The 22,768-nt window shown below is 35.4% G+C and overlaps 5 protein-coding genes across 5 annotated transcripts; 1 reads left to right on the forward strand and 4 right to left on the reverse strand.

Moving 5' to 3' along the window:
• LOC132282353 (uncharacterized) lies at nt 1–3,978 on the reverse strand. Its single transcript, XM_059784004.1, has 7 exons — nt 3,594–3,978; nt 2,335–2,465; nt 1,486–1,573; nt 1,255–1,325; nt 1,025–1,162; nt 447–777; nt 1–281 (listed from the first exon to the last, which is right to left on the reverse strand). Exons 1-6 carry the CDS (start codon nt 3,748–3,750, stop codon nt 769–771), a joined length of 594 nt encoding a protein of 197 aa, XP_059639987.1. The 5' UTR covers nt 3,751–3,978; the 3' UTR covers nt 1–281; nt 447–768.
• Nucleotides 3,979–4,086: 108 nt separating this feature from the next.
• On the reverse strand, nt 4,087–7,469 carry LOC132282352 (receptor-like protein EIX1). Its single transcript, XM_059784003.1, has one exon. It carries the CDS (start codon nt 7,460–7,462, stop codon nt 4,235–4,237), a length of 3,228 nt encoding a protein of 1,075 aa, XP_059639986.1. The 5' UTR covers nt 7,463–7,469; the 3' UTR covers nt 4,087–4,234.
• A 2,601-nt stretch (nt 7,470–10,070) lies between these two features.
• Nucleotides 10,071–12,280, reverse strand: LOC132286660 (probable inactive receptor kinase At2g26730). The gene is made up of 2 exons (XM_059789020.1): nt 10,861–12,280; nt 10,071–10,724 (listed from the first exon to the last, which is right to left on the reverse strand). The coding sequence occupies exons 1-2, from the start codon at nt 12,173–12,175 to the stop codon at nt 10,150–10,152; spliced, it is 1,890 nt and encodes a 629-aa protein (XP_059645003.1). The 5' UTR covers nt 12,176–12,280; the 3' UTR covers nt 10,071–10,149.
• A 4,706-nt stretch (nt 12,281–16,986) lies between these two features.
• On the reverse strand, nt 16,987–17,779 carry LOC132281917 (probable inactive receptor kinase At2g26730). Its single transcript, XM_059783569.1, has one exon. The coding sequence runs from the start codon at nt 17,777–17,779 to the stop codon at nt 17,024–17,026; it is 756 nt and encodes a 251-aa protein (XP_059639552.1). The 3' UTR covers nt 16,987–17,023.
• A 2,225-nt stretch (nt 17,780–20,004) lies between these two features.
• On the forward strand, nt 20,005–22,767 carry LOC132285932 (WAT1-related protein At5g40240-like). The gene is made up of 7 exons (XM_059788169.1): nt 20,005–20,281; nt 20,380–20,442; nt 20,566–20,682; nt 21,115–21,370; nt 21,472–21,633; nt 21,740–21,891; nt 22,134–22,767. Exons 1-7 carry the CDS (start codon nt 20,091–20,093, stop codon nt 22,264–22,266), a joined length of 1,074 nt encoding a protein of 357 aa, XP_059644152.1. The 5' UTR covers nt 20,005–20,090; the 3' UTR covers nt 22,267–22,767.
• Nucleotide 22,768: the final 1 nt, after the last annotated feature.

A 22,768-nucleotide genomic window follows, 5' to 3' on the forward strand; every position in this document is an offset into this window, starting at 1 on the left:
TCAAGGTCAATCCATTCATAAACCAATTTTATTGATCAAATAAACTCAATTACAATATATTTAAATGAAGTAAATTTAAGGAAATTCAAATTCTTATAATCAAGGTCAATCCATACATAAACCAAATTTATTGATAAAATAAACTCAATTCACAACAAAGTAAGGGAGAACCAAAAAAAAAAAAACTGGAACTACAATGCATTTATTAGTGAGGAAAGAAAAGAAAAAAAAGCAGAGACTCCATATATATCCTCCAAGTATCATCCTTCTCTATGAGCAACCTGAAATAAAACACATAACGTATTAGAAACCAATAACTAGTATTCAAATTAATACAAGCAACAATAATGCATCAAATAAGTCCCAAATAGAATAATAGAAGAAGGAAACAATCAGATCACAAAAGTAACAGATACGTGTCATCATCAACATCAAGCAAGTCTGACCTAAGATTCTGTTGCTGCCTGCTCTTTATTTCCAAACGAAATCTGAATCGAAATGTGAGAAGTTATAACCATGCAGGATTTTCCAAGGGAGTAACAACAGCCTTTACTTGCAAGTAGTTACTCAGACTGTAGATTCCCTTGCCATGTTCGCTCATCTTGTAACCACTGAAAGGGATTGCATCATCAAAAGTATCGAAGCTGTTAATCCACACTGTCCCCAACTCTCAATGGACACATCAAGGTGTTGGCGGTGCTGAGGTTCTGAGTAAATACCCCTGCAGCCAGCCCATAACAAGAGGCATTTGCCCTTCATATCACATCATTAAGATCCCTGCAATCCACCAGCAAATAAAATGGTGAAGGTGAAGAAACACAAACACTCCAATATTAGGCAATACAGAGGATTTTTCATCGACTCAGTTGTATTTTAAGATAGATTGCACGGGACCAAAGATCTCCTCCTTTGAAATAAACATATTGTCCTGATTTAAGTTACAATTATGTTAGTTTTGATGATACATTGACCTCCACAGTGGAAAGGTAATCTTACTAACTATTTATGGAGTAAGGAGATATACCTGAACAATAGAGAAAACCGAGGGCGCGATATGGTAGCCCTTGGTACCAAATCTCTCACCTCCAGTCTCAAGGGTAGCTCCACTATCGATCCCAGATCTTATACACTTCAGGATCTTTTCAAATTGCTCAGAATCAACCTGATTTTTTCAGCAATGCTCCAATTAAAACGATTTGAGATAGCAAATAAATAATAAGAATCAAGATTAAAGACGTTGTGCTTGTGAAGTACCTCTTTTGCATCATCAGACAAATAACCACCATCCTCAAATGTTATTTTCTCAGGCAATGCATCTAGCAATTCTGTGTACAAGTGCCAAGTTTCAGAAGGAATTGATGAAAATGAGGTATAAGTTTCCAAAAACACTATAAAGAGGTAATAATCATTACTAAATCACATGAATGAGCACTCGAATATGCATATGAAGGTTGTAAACTTAAAGAAAACCAAAGCAAGTCATACCTTTGTTCCCTTTCACAGCTCTTGGATCTTTGTTTTCCTTTGATATCCCAAAAACATCATGACGCAGGTCCTTCATGGATGTAGAGACCTGCAGATCAAATTTGACAATAAAACATGATAAGAGAGCCAAAAAAAAATGTAGTGCAGAACAATAGATGAATAAAATGAAACTTAGGGTGCTTCTTACACTGAAAAATTTAGATTCTGATGTGCCAGAGAGTTCGATTAACTTAGGGTGCTTCTTACGCTGGAAAACTTAGGACTAGCATGGACTGGGTTGACGATTTCCCAGGAAATATCATATTAGAGATCTGCAACCCAAGATACTTTATAACTATTTTAACAAGCTCCTTAAAAGAAGATCCCTGAAAAGGAAGCAATCACTCTAGGTTTTTTACAAACATGATTCAGAACCAACTCTTTCATTATTAGGCATTAAAATTTTGACAGCCCAGATCACAAGAATGTAAACAATGGATACAATTATAAGGCATGATAGACCAGATCAGTAGAACATAAAGTCATAAACATTTGATGGAATCATTAGACCATTTTCAATTTTCTTCATAATTCGCTACATTCAACTTTATAAAAATTATAATCATGAGAGGCACCAATTCACCAAATTTAAATTAAGTGATTATCCAATTAAGTGCGTTTGATAAGGTAATCTAGATCTCGCTTAAAAAATAAGTTCTAAATAAAATGGGGTAAAATTTCAAGTGAGTTCTGAACACCTAAAATTCAAAAACTTATCTAAATAAAATGTAGGTGAGACAGACGGTCACTTTATGTATTTAATTGGTTGATAATTTCAACAACTAAAACAAAAAAACATAGAAAACATACCCTTGAAGTCTTAGCTGTAGAGTCTGGTCTAACCGTGGAAGACCTTCTTGGAGCATCTGGGGCTGGTTTAGACTTTAGATTCATTTCCATCCGATGAAGGAAAAAGTGGGATTTCAGGAGGAGTGAGAAGCCTAGAAACATTAATGGGTACAATCAGAAACACATAACAATCTATAATACAATTTTAATTCAAGTTTCATCACACTGCAATGAATGCTGTACAGAAATGTTAAATTTATTTATTTTTTTTAATTATTATTATTTTTCTTTCCTTCCTACTTTAGGCTGAGATGTCAAGTTTCTAACATGGCAGCAAAATGAATTTCTTTTTTTATCTTGTATTTTAGCAAGTTGGATTAAAAATTTTGTTGCTTTTAATATGATTAATAATCATAACCCTAAGTTGAACTTCAACTCCAAAATCATTAATTAGAAGTGACTTCATACTAAAAAAATGTGCAAACTTGACCTCAATTTGGTGGAGATTAACATCGAGCAAAAGGAACTCACTAGGTTTGAACAATTTTTGAAGATGCATGGGAGAATGAAAATAAAGGCACATATCAAACCAATGCTCTATGAGACACCCTGAACATTAGGCTAAAGCAGAAATGTCCAGGGGTGGTGTATGTGTGAAACCCATGTTACATGGACTCGGCTATGAGTATCAGGTGCCAGTGTGCATCTAACAATTGGACCTCCCTAAAACCCAGGTCTTTGGATATAAGATTTCATCTTGAATTGTGTCCAAAACTTGAATATTGATACATAGACATGTCTTGCACATTTACGTACATAATTTTTCTTATGTGATAGTGTAATGTATAATGGTGTTTTTCTTCAGAAATATAATCAATTATAATTTAAATTAAATTGAATATGATGAAAAAGGGGATTCTATCTATCTCAAAGATAAGAAACCATTTTTGGTTTTGTTAAAATTACGGTTCAAAGAGAAGGTAAGAGTGAAGACAGTGTTTGGGAAATTTCTCAGAGAGAATTAGGTAATGAAAAGTAAATTAACACTGAAATCAAAAAGCTCTGGCTTCATAAAATCCCAATAATTGAACATGTATGAATTAAATTATGAACAAGTTGTGAAGGCATTAATTAGCTGATTGAACAGAATCAGATCAAAATTAACTGTGCATTAAACTAAATCATACAGCTTTGAATGAAATATCACAGTCCACAAGTAAATAAGGAGTAGTGAGATTCAAAGATAAGGATAATGCGGTGCATATGAAGAGGAATCGTACCGTCTGATTCGTCGGACGAAGCAACGGAGAGACTCCGGCGATTCCTAGAGAAGAGATCCAAGTTCTCATCCGTATCCTCGGAGATTCCGTTGAGGCTGAGACCTCGCCGGTGCTGCGACCTCCCTCCGATCAAATATTCCTTCAAATTCTGATTCATTTCTACGGATCCAACACCATCACCATCCCCAATACACAAGGTTTAACTTGTGTGTGTGTGAGAGAGAGAGTAGATGAGAAGTAAGAGAGAGAGAGAGAGGAGCGGGGTAGAGAGAGAAAGTGATCAGCTATTAGGAGTGGGGGTAGAGAGAGGAGCGAGAACCGTGGACAAATAAGAAATGAAAAATAAAAATAAAAAATGGGCCCATGTTTCTACAACAGCAGTAGCAGCATTTTTTTTTTAAATGCTGTTAAAATTTTGCTGCCATACCACTGTTTTGTTGTAGTGGTGTTTTTACATTTCAAGTTTTAAATTGTTTAATAACAGTTTACTCAATGGAAGGATGAAAGCAAATACTATTTAAATATTAGTAATCTAATCAACTTTGGAAGAGAATAAAATTACTTACCACAGAAATTAAAAAAAATATACATCTTTGTTCTACAAGGGAATGATGAGCACCACTCAATTAAAAAGACTAAATCTATGTACACATGCCTATAATACCACAGAATTTATGCCACATTCTATCCATCAACTCAAAGCATACAAATCTCCATGACCTTTTGAAGAGTATAGGACCAAATACGCCCCAAAAGCCCGTAACAAAACCAAGTGCCATGCTCACATAAAACCAATCCACTTCAACTCCATGGCCTTCATTGCCGCCTTCGTTTCTAACTGTAGGTTTCACATCATTTACACCACAACCCTGAACAAGTGGAGGTCCACAGAGACTATTGCCAACAAAGCTAGATGCATTGAAACTCTGGAGCTGAGTGCTCAATGGTATTTCTCCTGTCAAATTGTTATTGGACAAGTTCAAGTGACTTAAGAATGTCAAACTTGTCATGCTTGGAGGGATTTCACCACTCAAATGGTTGGCGGAGAAATCAATAGACTCTAATAATCCCATAGAACCTATATTTTCAGGAATCCTTCCTGTCAAAAGATTACGAGACAAATTTAACGATCGGAGCCCGAGAAGGTGTGTCAATTCATTAGGAATCTCTCCTGATAAATTGTTGTCAGAAAGATCCATACTCGTTACGAATTGAAGAATGGTGCTATAACCAAGCATTCTCCCTTTCATCACCACGAGTGCATTCTCCACAAAACCTTTAAAAAAATCTCCAAGGGTACCATTAGAGCTATATAACATCTGGTCACTTGAGTCTAGCTTTACCCCCATGGCACTTAGATTCTTGAAACATTTTGGTATGCTTCCCCATAAATTGTTATTTGCAAGATCCAAGATTTGAAGCGAAAAGAGTGCACAAAGTTCTTTTGGAATGTTGCTATGGAACCTGTTTGACCTTAGGATGAGTATCTTGAGATTTACAAGTCGTTCTCCAATCCATGCTGGTATGCTTCCTGAAAATTTATTCTCACCAAAGTCCATAACTGTTAACTCTGTACAGTTATGTAATGACAAAGGTAGTTTTCCAAAAAGACTATTGTTACGCAAATGCAACGATTTGAGGTGACTTAGAGATCCCATGGAGCTTGGAATTTCACCAGTTAGATTGTTATTTCTTAAACTCAAGAATTCAAGACCAAACCAGCTCATCCAACAATCAGGAATTTCTCCCGATAAAAGATTCCCCTCGAGATTAAGAAGTTCCAATTCCTTTGGTTGCTCCATCTTGTAACACAAGAAATGGGAAATAGACCCTGAAAATGAATTGTTAGAAACATCCAGTGTAATGACGCTAGAGGATATATAGGGTAGTGTACCTCTAAAGTTGTTAGAACCTAGATCAACTACTGTAGCAATCGAAAAAATTGGAGGCATGCCTACAATCTCGCCGTGGAAATGATTGTGAGAGAGATTTAAAAAATAAACCTTGGAAGATAAGTTCCAAAACCAACTAGGAATGACACCTGAAATCCCAGTGTTGGATATATCTAGAATTGCCAAATTCTTTTGTGATTGAAGCCATGGGGGAAATTGTGGCCCCAATTGCCATGACGTTAATACTAACATGTCAAGTTGAAATTGAGGAACCCACATTGAACTCACTTGCAAGACCAAATGATTTTTAGCTCCGCCAAATTCTCTTAGTCTTGTGAGGTTGGCAAGGTGAACTTCAGATATAAAACCTTGGAATGAATTTCGAGACATCCAGAATACTTCTAGGTTTGCAAGTTGTCCAAGAGTTTCAGGAACAGGTCCGCTCAAGTTATTATCAGAAAGATCTAAATATTTCAAGGATGATGATCTTCCTAAAGACATTGGAATGTGACCAGAAAGAGAATTATTAGAAATATCTAAATATTGCAAGGTCAACAATTCTCCCAAAGATACTGGAATGTGACCGAAAACAAAACAACTAGAAAGAAAGAGGGCTTCCAGATTTCTAGATTGCCCAAGTTGACGAGTGGCATCATGAAAATGGCCAGAAAGTTGAGTTCTAGATAAATCAAGAGTTTCTAGTCCATCTAAAATGCATTTGGAGAAGATATTGAAAACTTCTGATACATTGCCACCAATCTCGGTACCTGACAAAATGATTTCTTTCAAGTTGCAAAGATTTCCGAAGGATCTAGGCAAGTTTCCCACAACCTTATTAAATGAGAAGTCAAGGGTAGTGAGAGAAGTAAGGTTTCCTATTGCACTAGAGATCACACCTTGCAAGTCACTGAATGACAAGTCAAGGTATTCAAGATGGCTGAAATCATATAGCCAGTCAGGTATGGTAGAATTGAACAAATTGTAGGACAGAACAAGATTTCTAAGAAGGGTCATGTTTCCAAGACCACTCGGAATCGGCCCATGCAAACCACAGAACTGAAGATTGAGAGAATCAAGGCCTTTGAGACCAATCAACAACCAATCAGGGATCGAAGATTGAAAGTAGTTGAAGGAAAGGTCAAGAGTTGCAAGAGAAGTAAAATTAACAACAGGTAGAGCAGGAAAGTGATCAAGACCGCAAGCAGACAAGCTTAACTCTACCAAAGAAGGGAGCATATTTGTCACCTGAAGCCAATCAGATGCTCTGGTAAGGTTGACATAACTCAAATCAATGTGCTGCAGCAAGGAATGACCATAAAGCCATTGGAGATTCTCAACAAAACCACCACGAAGTTTGAGATAGCGCAAACTTGAAAGATTTCCCAGTTGATGTGGAATTAGACCCTTGAAATCTCCAGCAAGATCAAGATATTTCAAACTCGAGAGTTTCCCGAGTTGATGAGGGATTACTCCCCCAAATCCTGCATAGGAGAGGTTAAGATATCTTAAGCTCTTGAAGGAACCAATGAAGCTTGGAATTGGAACTCCCCCGAAATCGTTGTTGCTTAGGTCGAAGTGACTCAGTTGCTTCAAGTTGAGCAAGGAAGGGTTTACCTTACCGCCCAACCTGGACCTCACATAAGCTTCACACTCGGCATCTGTCGTGCAACCCGCGAGTGGATTTCGAAGATGGAGCCCCTTGACATTGCCAGTTAAGTTGTCGCAGACAACTCCAGTCCATTTACAGCAGTCCCATTCACCACCCCAAGATGAGAGCAGGTTTGACGGATCAATAAGATCCTGCTTGAACCTCAAAAGAGCTTGTCTCTCACTTTCAAGACAACTCATTTGAGAGTTTTCAGTGCAGGAGATGAAATCAATAGTTATGATTAGGGTGAGAAACAGAAGAAGAAGAATGTTTACTCGTCTCATGGATCTGTCCATGATCAGCCCACAACAGGTTTTTGTGTTATGCATGAGAAAGAGGGATGATGTGATATTTATAGTGGTTGGTAATGGTAAACAAAATTTCATTCGTCATTTTTCTACAAAAATTCAAAATTGCTACACGGAATAAGGGCCCACTGTATAATTTACATTGGTTCAGAGAAGAACCTTATCTAGGACGCATAGATATGGATGCGGGTAAGACCATGCAATAAATCTAAAAAGAAAAAGAAACCTTGGATGTGGATTACTCGGGACCTTAGTCAAGCGTAAGATTAACGCAAGTGGCACACTTAATGGTGCCATGAAACATCAATTTAGGACTGATATGACTCTGTAGCCAAGAGACCAATTAGGTCACCTGGATGATTACAAGTGGAACCGTCCTTTGTGAGAAGAAACCTTGGATGTGGATTACTCGAGACCTTAGTCAAGCGTAAGATCAACGCAAGTGGCACACTCAATAGTGCCATGAAATATCAATTTAGGACTGATATGACTATGTAGCCAAGAGACCAATTAAGCGTAACATAAATGCAAGTGCTTGTACAGAAAGTCTTTGCATCTAGTCTTCAACTCTCATTTTCAAGAGTCTTTTCTTCAACTATTCTTCCACTTTGATTTTTAGTGGAAAATTTCTGCTTCCTATATTTGAATTTTTGTGCCAGTACAATTATGTCACGAGAAAGTGGCTATTACTGTGGTCTATTTTGTTTGGAACTAACGCGTGGAGTAAATTAATTCTTACTCCGGAAAGTTCCTAGCTAGAAAAAAATTGTGGTGATTAAGCCAAATTAGATTTAGTCAATGAGCATGCACACCAAGTGTTTCATGATAACTTGTGTAAGAATACCCCGACTACTTTAGATATTAGCAGAATCATCCATGAAATTAATAATTTAATACTAGTTGTTTTGGTTTATTATCACTGCTTTACTATTTTTTTCCTATTTAAATATAATTAAATCCTTAATTTCTAACGGATATAAGGAAGACACTAGGCTCAAGGTTCTTCTTCAAATATTGTGCTAGAGAAAATGAGAGATATAGAGTCAGTTTGTTAGCTCTCTAAAAAGAATTTTCAAGAAATCCAAAAATTAAAATAGTTTTTAGTAAAAACTAAAAAAATCTAAAATTATGAAGTTTTAAATTTTCATTTTCAAAATAAAAATAAAAATAAAAAATAACTGTAAACCAAAGAAATTTTCAAACAGTTTTTTGTTTAAGACTTCTGGAGGTATGCTGCTTCTTTTTTTTGGCAAACAAACCCTAATTAGTAGCACTTACTAGTCAGGGCAAGGGATTTTTAATCAATTTGAATACATGAAAAAACCATCAATATCTCTTCAAACATTTTGAATATACCAAAGTCTGTCTCAAAAACTGCAAAAATAAGAAACTATTTTCATAGAAATATAAAAGACTGTTCTCTAGCTAAAATAGACAATTGAGTTTTCAAAAAATAATTTTTAATTTTTAATTTATTCTAAAAACAAAAAAACTGAACAAAACAAGTCATATATGTATATCATATATATATACGATATATATATATGACTTGTTTTGTTCAGTTTATATATGTTTAGTTTATATATATATATATATATATATATATATATATATATATTGTTGCAAAAATAATCTATTGAATTTATCCCATTCTATCATGTTAAAAGAATTGCAATTTTGTGAACATATGCTTCACCAACTTACTTATGTCAGTTCCAACTAGGGATGAATAATTTATATTTATATATATAGACCGTTCATATCTCTCCAAGAGTATTGTAAGAGCTAATTGTCGTGTGACACAATACTCTTGGAGAGATATGAACGATCTACCTTTCATAAACAAAATGTAAATGAGATATCGTCAGGTCACAAGCTTTGGTGATAATATCGATTAATTGTGGAGAAGTGATACTTTTGGAGTCAGTACTTTTCACTTGGTGAAATTTAAACAAATATTTACAAGAGGAGAGATATCGTAAGTTAAAAGCTTCTGGTAACATAAACCTGGGTTTGTTCTTTGAACACATAATAAAGGATTGTATAAACCAAAAACCTCAATGGTGAAAGGATGACCAATCCAAACCATGGTAGATTAAATGATCTTGTTTGACCCTTCTATATCTATGTCTCAAAATTATGTCATATTGTGGAAAGCTTTTGCTTTCATTTTTTAAGTCTTTCACAAATTATGGTAGATTAATTGATATTTGGGCATGAGCATGAAAGTGTAAGTGTTTTAAGAATAATTTATTAACAATTAAACCCAGGTCATTGACGAAATTGACATTAATAAGACAGTGGTTACACAATTACAATTCATTAATTGGAGTTGACACATCAAGACTAGTCATGCTTCAATAAATTATCCTATCATTGAATAATTGAGTTCCGATGAAGAAAGTATACAACATGCAGTACTGTGTGGGTAGTGTGGATTAATAATGGGATTGCCCTGGAATAGAAATGTTGAATGAATCACAACCCCCCAACACACATGCACACACAAGTACAATTACTTCATGTTCCAGTTCTTTAAAAATACCATTTTACCATTCAAATAAGTGTTAATCCAGAAAATGAATAACATTTTACCATACAATAAGTGTTAATCCAGAAAATGAATGACTAGACAAATGAATCCATGATAAATTTATACTTTTCACATTTTCCACAGGTTTCTCACAAGCATGCGTTTGAGCTATGTATCAAGGGTCAGAGCATATGGATCTCTCTTCCTCATCCTTTATAGTGTTTATCATTAAAGCAGCTTGATTAATACTTGGCCTAGCAGCTGGAGAAGGATTTATGCACTTCAATGCCACCTGCAACAAGTTCACCATCCTCTCTTCACTAGCACCTTCCGAGAGAAGCACCTTGTCAAAGACCTCAACAGTCCATTCTTCGCGAACCACGGAGTGCACCCATTTAGCCAAATCAAGCCCACTGTTCTGGACATTCTTTCCAGTCAGCAGCTCAAGAAGGATCACTCCAAAGCCATAAATGTCTACCTTGAAGGTGCTATATGCACGGCCACCAGTTGGATCGCTGTTCTTGGAAGTATTAGCGAGGAATGATCTGTCTTGACTTTCAACCACCGTTAGGCCATACTCACTGATACATGGATCCATGTCCTTGTTCAGCATTATGTTGGAGGATTTAAGGTTACCATGAGCAATCCCATCTTCGCGGAGCTCCTCGTGCATGCAAGTCAAAGCCTCAGCAACACCAGCAGCCACATTTAGTCTGCTTCCCCAGTCAAATGACTGGCCATTTTGGGATCCTGAAAATCAACAATGAAGTATGAATAAATTTTAGTGCATTATTTTCCTTTATTATTTTTGTTATCTAGCTTTTCTCTACTTTTCTACAAATTCTAACCCAAAGAAGATAAAATAGTGAGGGGAAAAAATGGTTACCGTGGAGGCGGCTGAAGAGACTGCCATTCTGCTGGAATTCATAAACCAAAAGCTTCTCTTGCTTGGAGCAATAGTAGGCCACCACTGGCAGTACTTTAGGATGCTTAACTTGGTCTATCCTCTGCATCCTCTTTTTGAAGTCTTGAGCTGAAATTCTCCAATCCTTTATCCGTTTCACAACAAGGTTCGCTCCATTGTTAATTATGACCTTGTAGAGGCTTCCGTGCTTTCCTCTCCCAAGTAGTTCAGCTGGAGCTCGAAGCAGTTCCTCGAATCTCAGCCCATTCACCACCGGACTTGTTAGAACCACGAGTGAAGATGAGGCCATTCCGCTTTCAGCTGATGTTATGGAGTACTCTGACCTGCTCTTTCCGGTCTTGAACTCACTGGAAGTACTACTAGTAGTATTGGTGCTAATATTATCTACTTTTACTCCTTTGTTTACAACACCAGTACCCTCTCTATCTCTTGGCTTCTTTTTCTTGAGCAATTTGATGGCAATGAGGAGCACAATGATGACGCCAATAATAACATAGCCGGTGTAGATAAGGAACCGGTTCTTTGAGGAGGAACCTTTCAATTCTTTAGCCTGTGGAGGCTGTGGAGCCACTGGACATGTATTTGACAATGGTTGTCCACATAATCCAGGATTACCCAAAAAACTGGTTGCACCAAAACGGCCATTGACATCCGGAACTGGACCACTGAAATTGTTGTTTGAGACATTGAATGTTTGGAGATTAGAGAAATCGAATTTCGGAATTTCTCCACTGAGCTGATTATCTTGAGCAAGGAAGGTTAGCAGTCCTGAAATTCTAGGCAGATCAGGCAGCTCACCAGAGAAGTCATTGTTGGATATGTCAAGCCTTTTCAAATTGCTAAGCTGGGAGAGAGAGGCCGGAAGGCTTCCTGAGAAGCGATTCCCGCCTAGATACAGGTGAGTAAAGTGCTTGCAATTTGCCATATCTGTTGGTATCCCTCCACTGACATTGTTGCCAATCAGACTAAGGTGAACAAGGGATGTTGTGACGCAGAGAGAACCGGCATCAAGAAATCCAGTGAAATTGTAGCCTTCAAGAACGATCTTTTTCACGGACTGTAAACGCGTGCCACAGTCCACGCCTTCCCATTTGGCAGTGCAGGGGTCTGAGCTCACATTCCAACCCCAATTCGCGCGTCTTTGCACATTCTCAGGAGGAGAAAGTTCCCCCATGAACCGGACTAGTGCCTGTATCACTTCTTCCTTTTCTGCATTTGCTATTGGAAATATGAGAGAGAACAAAAACACAACCACCAAATTTGGCGCAAAATCCATGACAAATGGACAAGACGAGCTTCGTTTAAAAAGTCCCTAGAACTGGATTCTCCTTTTTATGAGGTTGGTTTGAATGATAGACATTGTAGAGCAAAGAGAAAGTGAGAATGTTGAAATTGTTGATGAAATGATATAATTGTTATATTTGCCAATTGGCTGAATTTACAATGAAAGTTTGTAGTTAGTGGGAAAGCAGCTGTGAGTGCCAATAAAAACTAACTGAAATGCCCAAAGCAAACAACTTAAATATTAAGGGCCGGCAGATAGAAATGGTCATTGTTTGAATGTTGTGTTTCTCAGTTGTATACATATACATTGTTTTGATGGTGCTGGCAATCTTATTAAAACTACCTTTTTTGGTCACTATGACACAAATGGAACTTTCTTATTGACCTATGTGGTTCCTACCAACTACTGATATATATAGTTAACTATAACAAATTTAATTAATAATTTTTAAATTTTTTTACGAAGACAAAAGGAACCAAGAACTAAACAGCAGAAAAACTATAACATATTTGGATGGTGAAGACTTATTCAATTTTAATGGGTTCAAAAAGGGTAGGATTTGAAAAGACTGCTCAAGAGTTAATCAGAAAGCATTTGAGTAAGGAAGAATGATATTCACTATATGTTTAAATGTTCTGTCACATTATCATTATTTCGGCCTGAATAAGTTAACAAATTAATGTGCTTATCCAAATAATATCTATAAAACTTTTCTAGTCTTCTGGTGTAAATTCTGTTGCAGCAACTTTGTTTGGCCAAGAAACTAATCAGAAATTATTTGGATGCGACCACAATATAAACAGTTGGTTATATTGTCTTGAGGGAAGGAATTAGTTAGTAGTACATTAGTGGGCATTCGCTAATGGCTGAACTGTTTAAAGGTCAAGTAAATCAACAGCAATAAAAACAAGAATAATGTCATTGATTGAAACTTATTAACCAAAAAATGTTTAATTAGTACTTTCCCCTGTAACCATAATATGTTTAGTTGAAGTTATGAAATTAACACATGAACAAAAATAAAATACTGAAATAATGTGTTTGGCGTTCGACCAATTCTTAATGTATTACTAAGAATTGAGAAAAATGAATTCAGAAATTTACAACATGGCGAGCGTAAATGTGACGTTTCCGATTTTCACCATTTTTTTTTTTTTTTTTTCCGGAATTTTGTCGCCCCAAGGGCATTTTCGTCTTTTCACGTTATGTGTACGAGATTGTGGTTGGGTCCATTTGCATTGTGTACATTTTAAATTAAGTGGATTAAGTAGTATTTGCATATGGTGCACTTGTGTGTGTATGTAGTGTAAAAATTAAAACAAAAAGAAAATGAGATAGTGGCGAGACCCACCACTAACCCATCCCTTGTCTTGAGACCACATTTTTGGTCTCTCAACTCTCATTCTCCCGTAGCTCTCTTCCTCCCTTCCATTTCCATTTCATTTTCCTTTTGTTTTGGCTCCAATCTTTGAGGCTTGATAACTTCTTCAACACTTGGTATTTTGGAGTGCTGTTTACTGCAAAACGGAGAGCACGACGAGCTCTACGCATGGGTACCAACAATTTCAGTCTTTGTGCAGCCTAGAGAGCCTGAAAATCATGACCCATTTTGAGGGTTTTCACATTTTAAGAGGTAGGGGTTTCCTAATTCACATTATTCATGCACCTTTGTGAGTTAATCTACATGAATTGTGTTATAACATGCTTATTTGTATTAATTGTAGCCTAAATTATCTTGGTTGTATATATGTGAATATGTGAAGACATGTCTTGATTGTGCTATATGAGAAGCATGCTTATATGATGAGTTTTATGCCTATTGTATTGTTCACATGCTATAAATGGTGTATGAATGCATGCCCTATTGTATTTTGTGATAATTCATTATTGTTTAAATATTAAAAGTATGTTTAAATATTAAAAGTATGAGAACATGCTTACTTGTGTGGTGTCAAATTCCTCATTTTCATAGTATTGAGATCATGAAACATACATATACACCATTGGGTTGCATAAAGGGAAGAAACTGTTTTTGAAATGAAAATAGGGAGTTTTGGGAAAGAATGTATTGATGAAAGTGTTTTGATAAAACCCGGTCGTTGCAGAGTCACCAACGGGCCGGTAGGTTAATGTAACCTAAGGGAACTAGGGAGATTGCCCTAGCGTGGTTGAGCTATCTAGGCCCTATAATGATGCTGCAGAGTCACCAGAGGTCAGGGACAGTAGCCAATCCTTCTCTCAGCGTTGCGGAGTCACCAAATGGGGTTACATTAACAGTTTGAAAGCGATGATTCTGATTGTAAAAAGGGTGAGCGACATCGGCATGCATTGCATCTCCATTGCATCTTATTATTTGTGTTAAGAATGATAACCATATTGTATTCTCACCTATGTTGTATGACCCCAACTCCTATTGGTCTATTCTTTGTTTTAGATTCACGGGGTCTCATGAGGTGCGTCTTAGGCGCCACCTACTGAGCAATTTGCTCACCCCACTATATATTATATTTTTTAGGTCATGGTAAGGAATTGGAGGATGATAATCCACCACAGAGCTAAGGGAACTTAAAGGCATTTTTGAATGTATTTTGTGGGACTTGAACTATTCTTGTAGAGTGCATGACACAAAATGTATTATTTTGCAATATTTGAATTATTTGGATTTATCATGTATATGGCCATTTGGGTAATGTAATTAAATTCGTATCATGTTAATTCGTATATCATATAACGTGTTGTAAATTACGTTATCAAGGGGTGGTTATTATTGCAATTAAATGTTAAAATGTATTTTAGTTTATGTATGTGAGTGTAGTGGCATAGGTGTTTGGATAGTGGGTGAGGATAACCCAAACCAGTCGACGTAAACGCCATACGTCGACCGAGTTGCATGAACCAGTCGACGTGTAACTTTCCATACGTCGACCGGTATCCTGACAGTGGGCTTTTAAACGTGAATGACTCAAACCAGTCGACGTAAAAATCTTATACGTCGACCGAATTACGTGAACCAGTCGACGTGTGGCTCCCCATACGTCAACCGGTATCTTTACCATGTGGTAATGTTGTACACGTTCCAAACCAGTTGACATGTAACTTCCCACACGTCGACCGCTATCTCGGCAGCGGCTATCACCACTGTTCATAACCCAAACCAGTCGACGTTTGATGCATATATGTCGACCAGTTTACGTACATATGTAATTACTATTTAAGTTCTTATATTACACTTTGGCACTAAGTGAAATTACATGTAATTATTTTTTTTGACCCACTAAAATGTCATAATTATATTTTAATCCCCAAAAGGACTATATTGCCCCGAACCTTATTTTATTTACTATGTGACACAAGTTAATGACCGTTGTACCCTTGAGTCTCAATTTATTGAATTGTAACAAATTACCATTTTGCCCTTTTGGACCTTGTTATTTAAATTTTATGTGAAAATACCGTTTTACCCTCGGATGATTTTGGCTCGGGTAAGGATCCGTTTAATGATCCGGATCCATAAGGATTTGGGTCGTTACAGTAAAAATAAGTATACTGTATTCTAGAGTGGTTCCTTATTTTCCTGAATTTCTTGAATGAAATGAATTATTTAGTTTAAGAAGAATAATTTAGTACGTTGGAGAAAGAGACTTGGAGGGTATTTTAGACCTAAAAAATAATTTTCTATGTATATGTAATTATTATTTATAACTCTATCAAAGTGAAAAATAAAATTTAAAAATTAATCACTCTATTATTTAGGACTCCTTGTAAGTGTAATTTTCTCTTTAAAAAAAAAAAAAAATCAATATTTCAAACAAAATACCGAATTGATATGACAAAAATGACATTTTTTTCATTCAATTATTTTTATGAAAACCATTTAAGATTTTAAACTATTTTATGTTGAATTGAACGTGGCGTTTCATTGAAATTTCCTCCAACTTCATGTACAGAATTCTTATTAAATTATATATCTAAAAACTACAAAGCCATTTCGGCATTTTGGATTTGATGTTGTCTCCCAGTAGATCAATCACTCTATAATCAGAAAAAAATAAATGGACTAGACAACAAATAAAAGACAAATCACAAAAATCATCACAAGACTATGAAAACAGTATATATTACAAATTATCCAAGCTCTAAATGTGATCAAGAACTAAGGTACATTTTTAGTACCCTTACAGGCCATATCAACAATACAAAATTGGATTTATATTAAAAGATATAATATGAAGTACCAAAATACTTGGAATAATATAGTTGAACGAAGAACTAAAGACCGTACTCAAAATGAAATTTGAGTATTTAAATTATGAGCAAATAGATATGTGAATTTCTTGAGAAGAAAAAAATGAAATAAAATATGTCATATATGTAATCCATTTTACTTCTTAACCAGTCATTCCATTTTCATCTGATAATACTGCTCTTTTATAATTTCTCAAAAATACGTACCATTGTCAAAATCGCTCGATAACTTTCACTATTTACGAGCAAAAATAATATACTCATGCAAATATTTTTCTTTCAAATCCTGTTCTTGCAAGGTATCCAAGGAGTATTTTGAATCGTAGTGCAACAAAATGTAATTGTTTCTTAAGTGATGTAAAGTATTGCATAAGCAATATAAAGGAACGGCGCACGAGAGGATCCAGATTCTATCTAACTTGCAATACGACTGTTCTCATACTTGAATCTGTGTCGTCAAACTCAATCCAAGCACTTTATAAGTAAATTTTAAAAAAAAAAAAAAAAAAAAAAAAAAAAAAAAAAAAAAACCACAAACTAAATCTGAAATTCAAAACAAAGAATCTGAATTCGAATCTAGCTGCATGCTAGCTACTAGTTTGGTACCAAGTAAGAGAGCCCTCTCGATATTTTAGCCGGTGGAGGCATTGGACATGGGTTTGGCAATGGTTCGCCACATAATCCAGGATTACCCATAAAGCTGCTTGCACCAAAATGGCCATTCACATCCGGAATTGGACCACTTAAATTGTTGTATGAGACATTGAATTGCATCAGTTCAGAGAAATCAAATTTTGGTATTTCTCCACTGAGCTGATTATTTTGAGCTAAAAATGATAGCAATCCTGAAATTGTACGCAGATCAGGCAACTCACCAAACAAGTCATTATTCGACACGTCCAGCCTCTTCAAGTTGCGAAGCTGGGAGAGAGAGGCGGGAAGGTTTCCCGAGAAGTGATTCCCGCCAAGATACAAGTGACCCAAGTCGTTGCAATTTGCTATCTGTGTTGGTATCTCTCCGCTGATATTGTTGTCACTCAAGCTAAGGACAGCAAGGGATGTTGTCACGCAGAGAGAACCGGCATCAAGAACTCCGGTGAAATTGTAGCCATCAAGAGCTATCTTCTTCACTGTCTGTAAGCCATTGTCACAGCCCACGCCGCGCCATTTGTCAATGCAGGGGTCTGAGGTCACATTCCAACCCCAATTCGCGTCCCTTTGCACGTTCTGAGGAGAGAGTTTCCCCATGAATGTTACTAGTGCCTGCTTCACTTCTTCTTTTTCTGCATGTGTGATTGCGAAGATGAGAAAGAACATAAACACGACTACGAAGTTTGGGACACGGTCCATTGTAAATGGACAATGCCCAGCTTAGTGAAAAAATTAGTTGGTTTGAGTAAGAAGCAATCAAATGATGTTTATAAAGCTAATTGGCTGAATTTACAATGGTAAATTTGTAGTTTTGAGGCTTAACAGCTGTGACTGCCAAGGGCTAGAGTGGTGTGTCCGCCTCTACTGAAAATTTTGGATTTGATGTTCGTCTCCCAATAGATCACTCACTCTAGAATCAAAAAAAATTAATTGAACTCGACAACACATAAAACACAAATCACAAACCCAAGCTCTTAGTGCATGAAGACTATCAACCAAGATACATTTATGCCCTTACAAGACATGTCAACAATCTAAAATTGGGTTTAATTAAAAAAATCATGTAATATGAAGTTCCAAAATATTTAAGAATAAACAGTGGAAGGAAGAAGCAAGTTGTCGTATATTTCGTGAGTAATAATACTTGGCTCGTTTGGGATCGATTTTCTTTTGATGTAGTCAAACTCCTATCTAGTATATCAAATGAGAATAAAAACCTATAAATTAGACAAATCTGCTTCAAAAATAAATCTAAATTTTATTTTCCATACTTCATTCATTTCACTTTTCAACTCCTATTATTCCATTTTTCATCTGATCTCTTGTACACCTATACAATTCAATAAAGGTACCATAACATTCGTGATAACAAGTCTTACAAATATTTTATTTCAACAATTTCGATCCTGTTATTGAAAGGAAATGCTATCGACAAATCTAACTTAGCTTTTTATTTACAAAATTGACTATTCTCGTACAAGTCAATCCAACCTTATTATCTGGAATTATTCAGTGGCCTAATTAGTAAAGCGTTTGACTTTCCAAACAGATGTGCCCCGTATCCGAATTCCCTTTCAATAGTTTGTGAAAAAAAAAAAAAAAAAAAAATCAAACTCATTATCACTTCAACTGAAAAAGAGGGAAAAAAAATAAATAAAAATAAAATGAAAAATTAGATCTAAATTCCAATCTAGGTCTAAGTTTAGTAACAAGTACTGAAATACAAGAGCCCTTTTCCCACAAGTTGAGCCGGAATGAGAAGCCCGACTATTTCTGGCCCAAACCCTTTGTACCAACAAACGATCTTTGCTCTTTTTGTTATTTGTATTGGTAAGAATTGAGCCCAAACTTAATTGGTTTGGAAAACATGGCGGTCTTGGCCTGCTGCTCATTGTAACAAAAGAAAATGGAATAGGAATCCAAAACAAAAAAAGTTATGGAGTGTTTTGAATAGTTATTAAAAGCCATGTTTTGTAATATTTATTTGTTATAAGATTTTTTAAAGTAAACATAAAAATATATTTAGTATAAAAGTGTTGTAAGTTTAAAAAATATAATGGTTGGTTTAAAAATGTCATTTAAGAGTTTTCAAAAAACAAAATTATTGTTTATCTCTATAGTACCAAACGTTATAATGCCGAAACATACAAAAATATCAAATTTTGGTGTTTCGATCTTTGACCACTATTCACGAAACGTCTCTGTGCAAAACAAGACAATTTTTACCAACACATCTCTTTTCTATTATTCACTATTACTGCACTCGACAAAAACAAAAATAGTAAGAATAAAACGCTTGCCAAACATTATAAAATGATAGGAAGTAGGAGAAAACATTAACAAGTGATGGAAGTAGGAGAAAACATTAATGGCTACATTAACAAAAATTGTGTGAGTACTAAGGAATGGTTGAGATCAATTCACACGATATTGCCTAAATTAATATTAGCCGTGCTTCAGAGGTTACCACGGCATGCCTTTAAACTATGTGATTGGAGTTTCTAGTATTAAATAATGACACAAACGTGCTAACTGTATTCTGATTAAACTACAAAAATTCCCACTTTATATGAATTTTTCAATATTTTATTTTTCCTGAAAGTTTTATGACATCTAAAACTTCAATTCAAAAAAAAAAAAAATCACGGGTTTCAATGATATTTTAAATCATATTCTGAATTAATAAAAAGTAATATGAAGTTTCAGACAAAAAAAATAAATAAATAAAAAGCATTCAAACTCTATGCTTTAAATTAATGATCACATTTGTAATAATTTAGATAAAAAAGGCCAAAAATTAATTTTGTATATATTATACTATATATATTTTATTTATCTATTCACACACTATTTCTATTTCATTTTTTTTTTTTTTTAATTTGTTGTTGCGTTTGTATTGGTAGTAGAAATATCTGCTCGTTTAGATCATCAACTTTTTTTCTCTCTTTCTTTTTTTTTGGTTTTGTTTTCGATCAAGCACAGGATAGAGAGAGAGAGAGAGAGAGAGAGAATGGAGGTGATGTCCTGTTTGGTGGGAGTTTTGCCATTTGCAGCGATGGTGATAGTGGAGTGCCTTGATGTTGGCTTAACCACACTGAGCAAAGCAGCCATGTCCAGAGGGATGAGCCACTTTGTCTTTGTAGCCTACTCAAATGCCCTTGCCACTCTCATCCTCCTCCCTTTATCATTCATCATCCAAAGGTCTCTCTCTATATATATATATATTTATATATATATCATCTTCTACATATTTACAACAAATCCCATGTTTTCTTTTCTCTAATTTTTCTTTTTTGCAGAAAAAATAGACCTCCACTCACCTTCTCTCTCCTCTGTAAATTCTTCCTCCTCAGCCTTATTGGGTATGTTGTAGTTGCATCATAACAGTTTCATTTGATTAAATAGAATTTGGGGCTTTTTTTCCCTTAACAATATGAATTAATTGGTATTTGTTGTTTGCTATATATATATATATATACACACAGAATTACTGTGATGCAGAATTGTGTGTTCACTGGTGTAGACTACAGCTCTCCCACCCTTGCTTCTGCCATGAGCAATTTGATACCAGCTTTCACTTTCTTGCTTGCTGTTATCTTCAGGTTTTGCCCTCTTTTTCTTCTACATGATTTGATAGATGGATAATATAAATATAGAGAGAGAGCCTTTCAATAATTGAGGGTATGGGGACTGGACATATTGTTGTCAACGACAATTAAAAAAAAAAATTAATAATAACCTAATGCTGCTATGTTTGGGAACACGGAGTCTTAATCGAAGAAAATTTAGTTTCAAATTTAAACTGAATTTTCTTCAATTCTAATTCCAATTTCAAGGCGCTGATTCAGTGATTCCAAACTGATTCCAAACGAGATTAAGTGACTTTCTCAGATGTAATCTTACCAATAAGGCACCTGAAAAAGATAAAGAGTGTTTCTTATTGAGGTGAATTCACCAATTGAAACAAATAAATTGAGAAAATGAACTGATATATACAGAATTTGTTCTCTCCATCTTTTCTTTGATTCTTATAGGATGGAAAATTTAGATTTGAGAAGGTCAAGCAGCCAGATAAAAATCATGGGAACTTTGGTTTCAATCTCAGGAGCATTGATTGTAACTCTGTACAAGGGTCCTCCTATCGCTTCTTTGTCGATTCAATCCTCAAAAAACTCTCTCTTGTCACACCCATCTTTCTCCACCATGTTAGCAACTCCAAATAGTTGGATTGTTGGAGGCCTTTTTCTTGCAATTGCTAGCTTATCTGTTTCAATATGGAACACTTCTCAGGTAACATTCTATATAAAAACACACACACAAACACACACATGTAAAAATTAACATTCTTTTTGTGAGGATGAAGCTGATGATACTTCATACCGAATTTGAAGGCAGCAATTCTAAAAGGGTACCCATCGGAGATGACCATAGTGGCATTCTACTGCTTGTTTGGGACCATTCAATGCACAGTAGTTGCTTTAGTTGCAGAGAAAGGTCACCCAAATACTTGGAAACTGAAGCCTGACATTGAGCTCGTTTCTATCATGTACTCAGTTAAGCACACACCCAAATGCTTTGCAACTCTGTTTGGGAATTGGAATAATCAAGTTTTCTCAAGTTTTCTAACCTTCACCAAATTGATGCCTCTCTATTTTGTAGGCTGTTTTTGGAGGTGTAGTGACATTTTGCACACAAACATGGTGCATAAATAAGAAAGGTCCTGTGTTTGTGGCCATGTTCAAGCCCCTCGGCATTGCTATTGCTGCCTTAATGGGTGTTGTCTTCCTTGGTGACACACTTCATGTTGGAAGGTAACCTCTCTCTCTCTCTCTCCCTCTCCCTCTCTATATATATATATATAGTTGACTAGAGAGATACAGACCCCCCAATGATGAGAGTTTGGTCTAGTGGAATTGGAAGGGAATTGAAAAGTTTCATGATTACTTACTTGTCCTATTTAGAGAAGCTATCAAAATCATTTTATCAACTAAATGACTTTTCCTAAATTGCTACAATAATAATCTTATTATATAAATTTGTTTTCTTTTGACAGTGTAATTGGAGCAATTGTAATTGTTGTGGGATTTTATGGAGTGATGTGGTCACAATCCAAAGAAGACAAAAAGAGTATCCATTCCGTGGATGATATAGACACCTCTCTCCTGCGAAGTCACTTACATGCATAAAACAATCAACTTTTGTAATGTGTGATTTACGGACAACAATTGAGTGTGTCTCAAATATTCGAAGTCCAAAATTGTCTTGCTGATGAGTTGATTATAAGAAAATAAAAATTAATAAAATCACATTTTTAGTATGAAGAAAAGTTATTATTATTATTTTAAAGAGGTTCCAATTAATCCAAAACTAACCAGCAGCCAAGCCTAAACTCTGACCCTATAATCTATATTAGTTGTCTGAATTTAAATACACAAATAAGTTGAGGTGATGAGCTTAGACATATGAAATAAAGAGAAACTAGTTGAAATTAGTGTTCCACCAAATTTTACATGTATGTGTCTTTTACTCACTCCAAGAATTCAATAAATGAAGGGTCCACTTTATGAAATCAAATGAAACATTATGGCACCTCCATTGATGAACTATTGTTTCAATTTACAAATTTATGATTGGGTCCACGATTAAAAGTAAAAAATAAAATTATAGCTATCTCAAAAAAAAAAAAAT

This window comes from Cornus florida, unplaced genomic scaffold (assembly GCF_030987335.1).
Source record: "Cornus florida cultivar Cherokee Brave unplaced genomic scaffold, ASM3098733v1 CherokeeBrave_3.0.0_Hap2_Chr11, whole genome shotgun sequence".
In the NCBI taxonomy this organism is placed as follows: Eukaryota; Viridiplantae; Streptophyta; class Magnoliopsida; order Cornales; family Cornaceae; genus Cornus; species Cornus florida.

What these genes read in the sequence shown, in the direction of transcription:
- LOC132282353 (XM_059784004.1), bottom strand. Translation starts at nt 3,750, where the DNA reads ATGAATCAGAATTTGAAGGAATATTTGATCGGAGGGAGGTCGCAGCAC. An exon ending in CTACAGCTAAGACTTCAAGG is followed by an intron (nt 1,574 to 2,334) that starts GTATGTTTTCTA and finishes TTTGATCTGCAG; the next exon opens with GTCTCTACATCCATGAAGGA. An exon ending in TGTCTGATGATGCAAAAGAG is followed by an intron (nt 1,163 to 1,254) that starts GTACTTCACAAG and finishes TGAAAAAATCAG; the next exon opens with GTTGATTCTGAGCAATTTGA.
- LOC132282352 (XM_059784003.1), bottom strand. Translation starts at nt 7,462, where the DNA reads ATGCATAACACAAAAACCTGTTGTGGGCTGATCATGGACAGATCCATG.
- LOC132286660 (XM_059789020.1), bottom strand. Translation starts at nt 12,175, where the DNA reads ATGGATTTTGCGCCAAATTTGGTGGTTGTGTTTTTGTTCTCTCTCATA. An exon ending in TCTCTTCAGCCGCCTCCACG is followed by an intron (nt 10,725 to 10,860) that starts GTAACCATTTTT and finishes GTTGATTTTCAG; the next exon opens with GATCCCAAAATGGCCAGTCA.
- LOC132281917 (XM_059783569.1), bottom strand. Translation starts at nt 17,779, where the DNA reads ATGGACCGTGTCCCAAACTTCGTAGTCGTGTTTATGTTCTTTCTCATC.
- LOC132285932 (XM_059788169.1), top strand. Translation starts at nt 20,091, where the DNA reads ATGGAGGTGATGTCCTGTTTGGTGGGAGTTTTGCCATTTGCAGCGATG. An exon ending in TTGCTTGCTGTTATCTTCAG is followed by an intron (nt 20,683 to 21,114) that starts GTTTTGCCCTCT and finishes TGATTCTTATAG; the next exon opens with GATGGAAAATTTAGATTTGA. An exon ending in CAATATGGAACACTTCTCAG is followed by an intron (nt 21,371 to 21,471) that starts GTAACATTCTAT and finishes CCGAATTTGAAG; the next exon opens with GCAGCAATTCTAAAAGGGTA.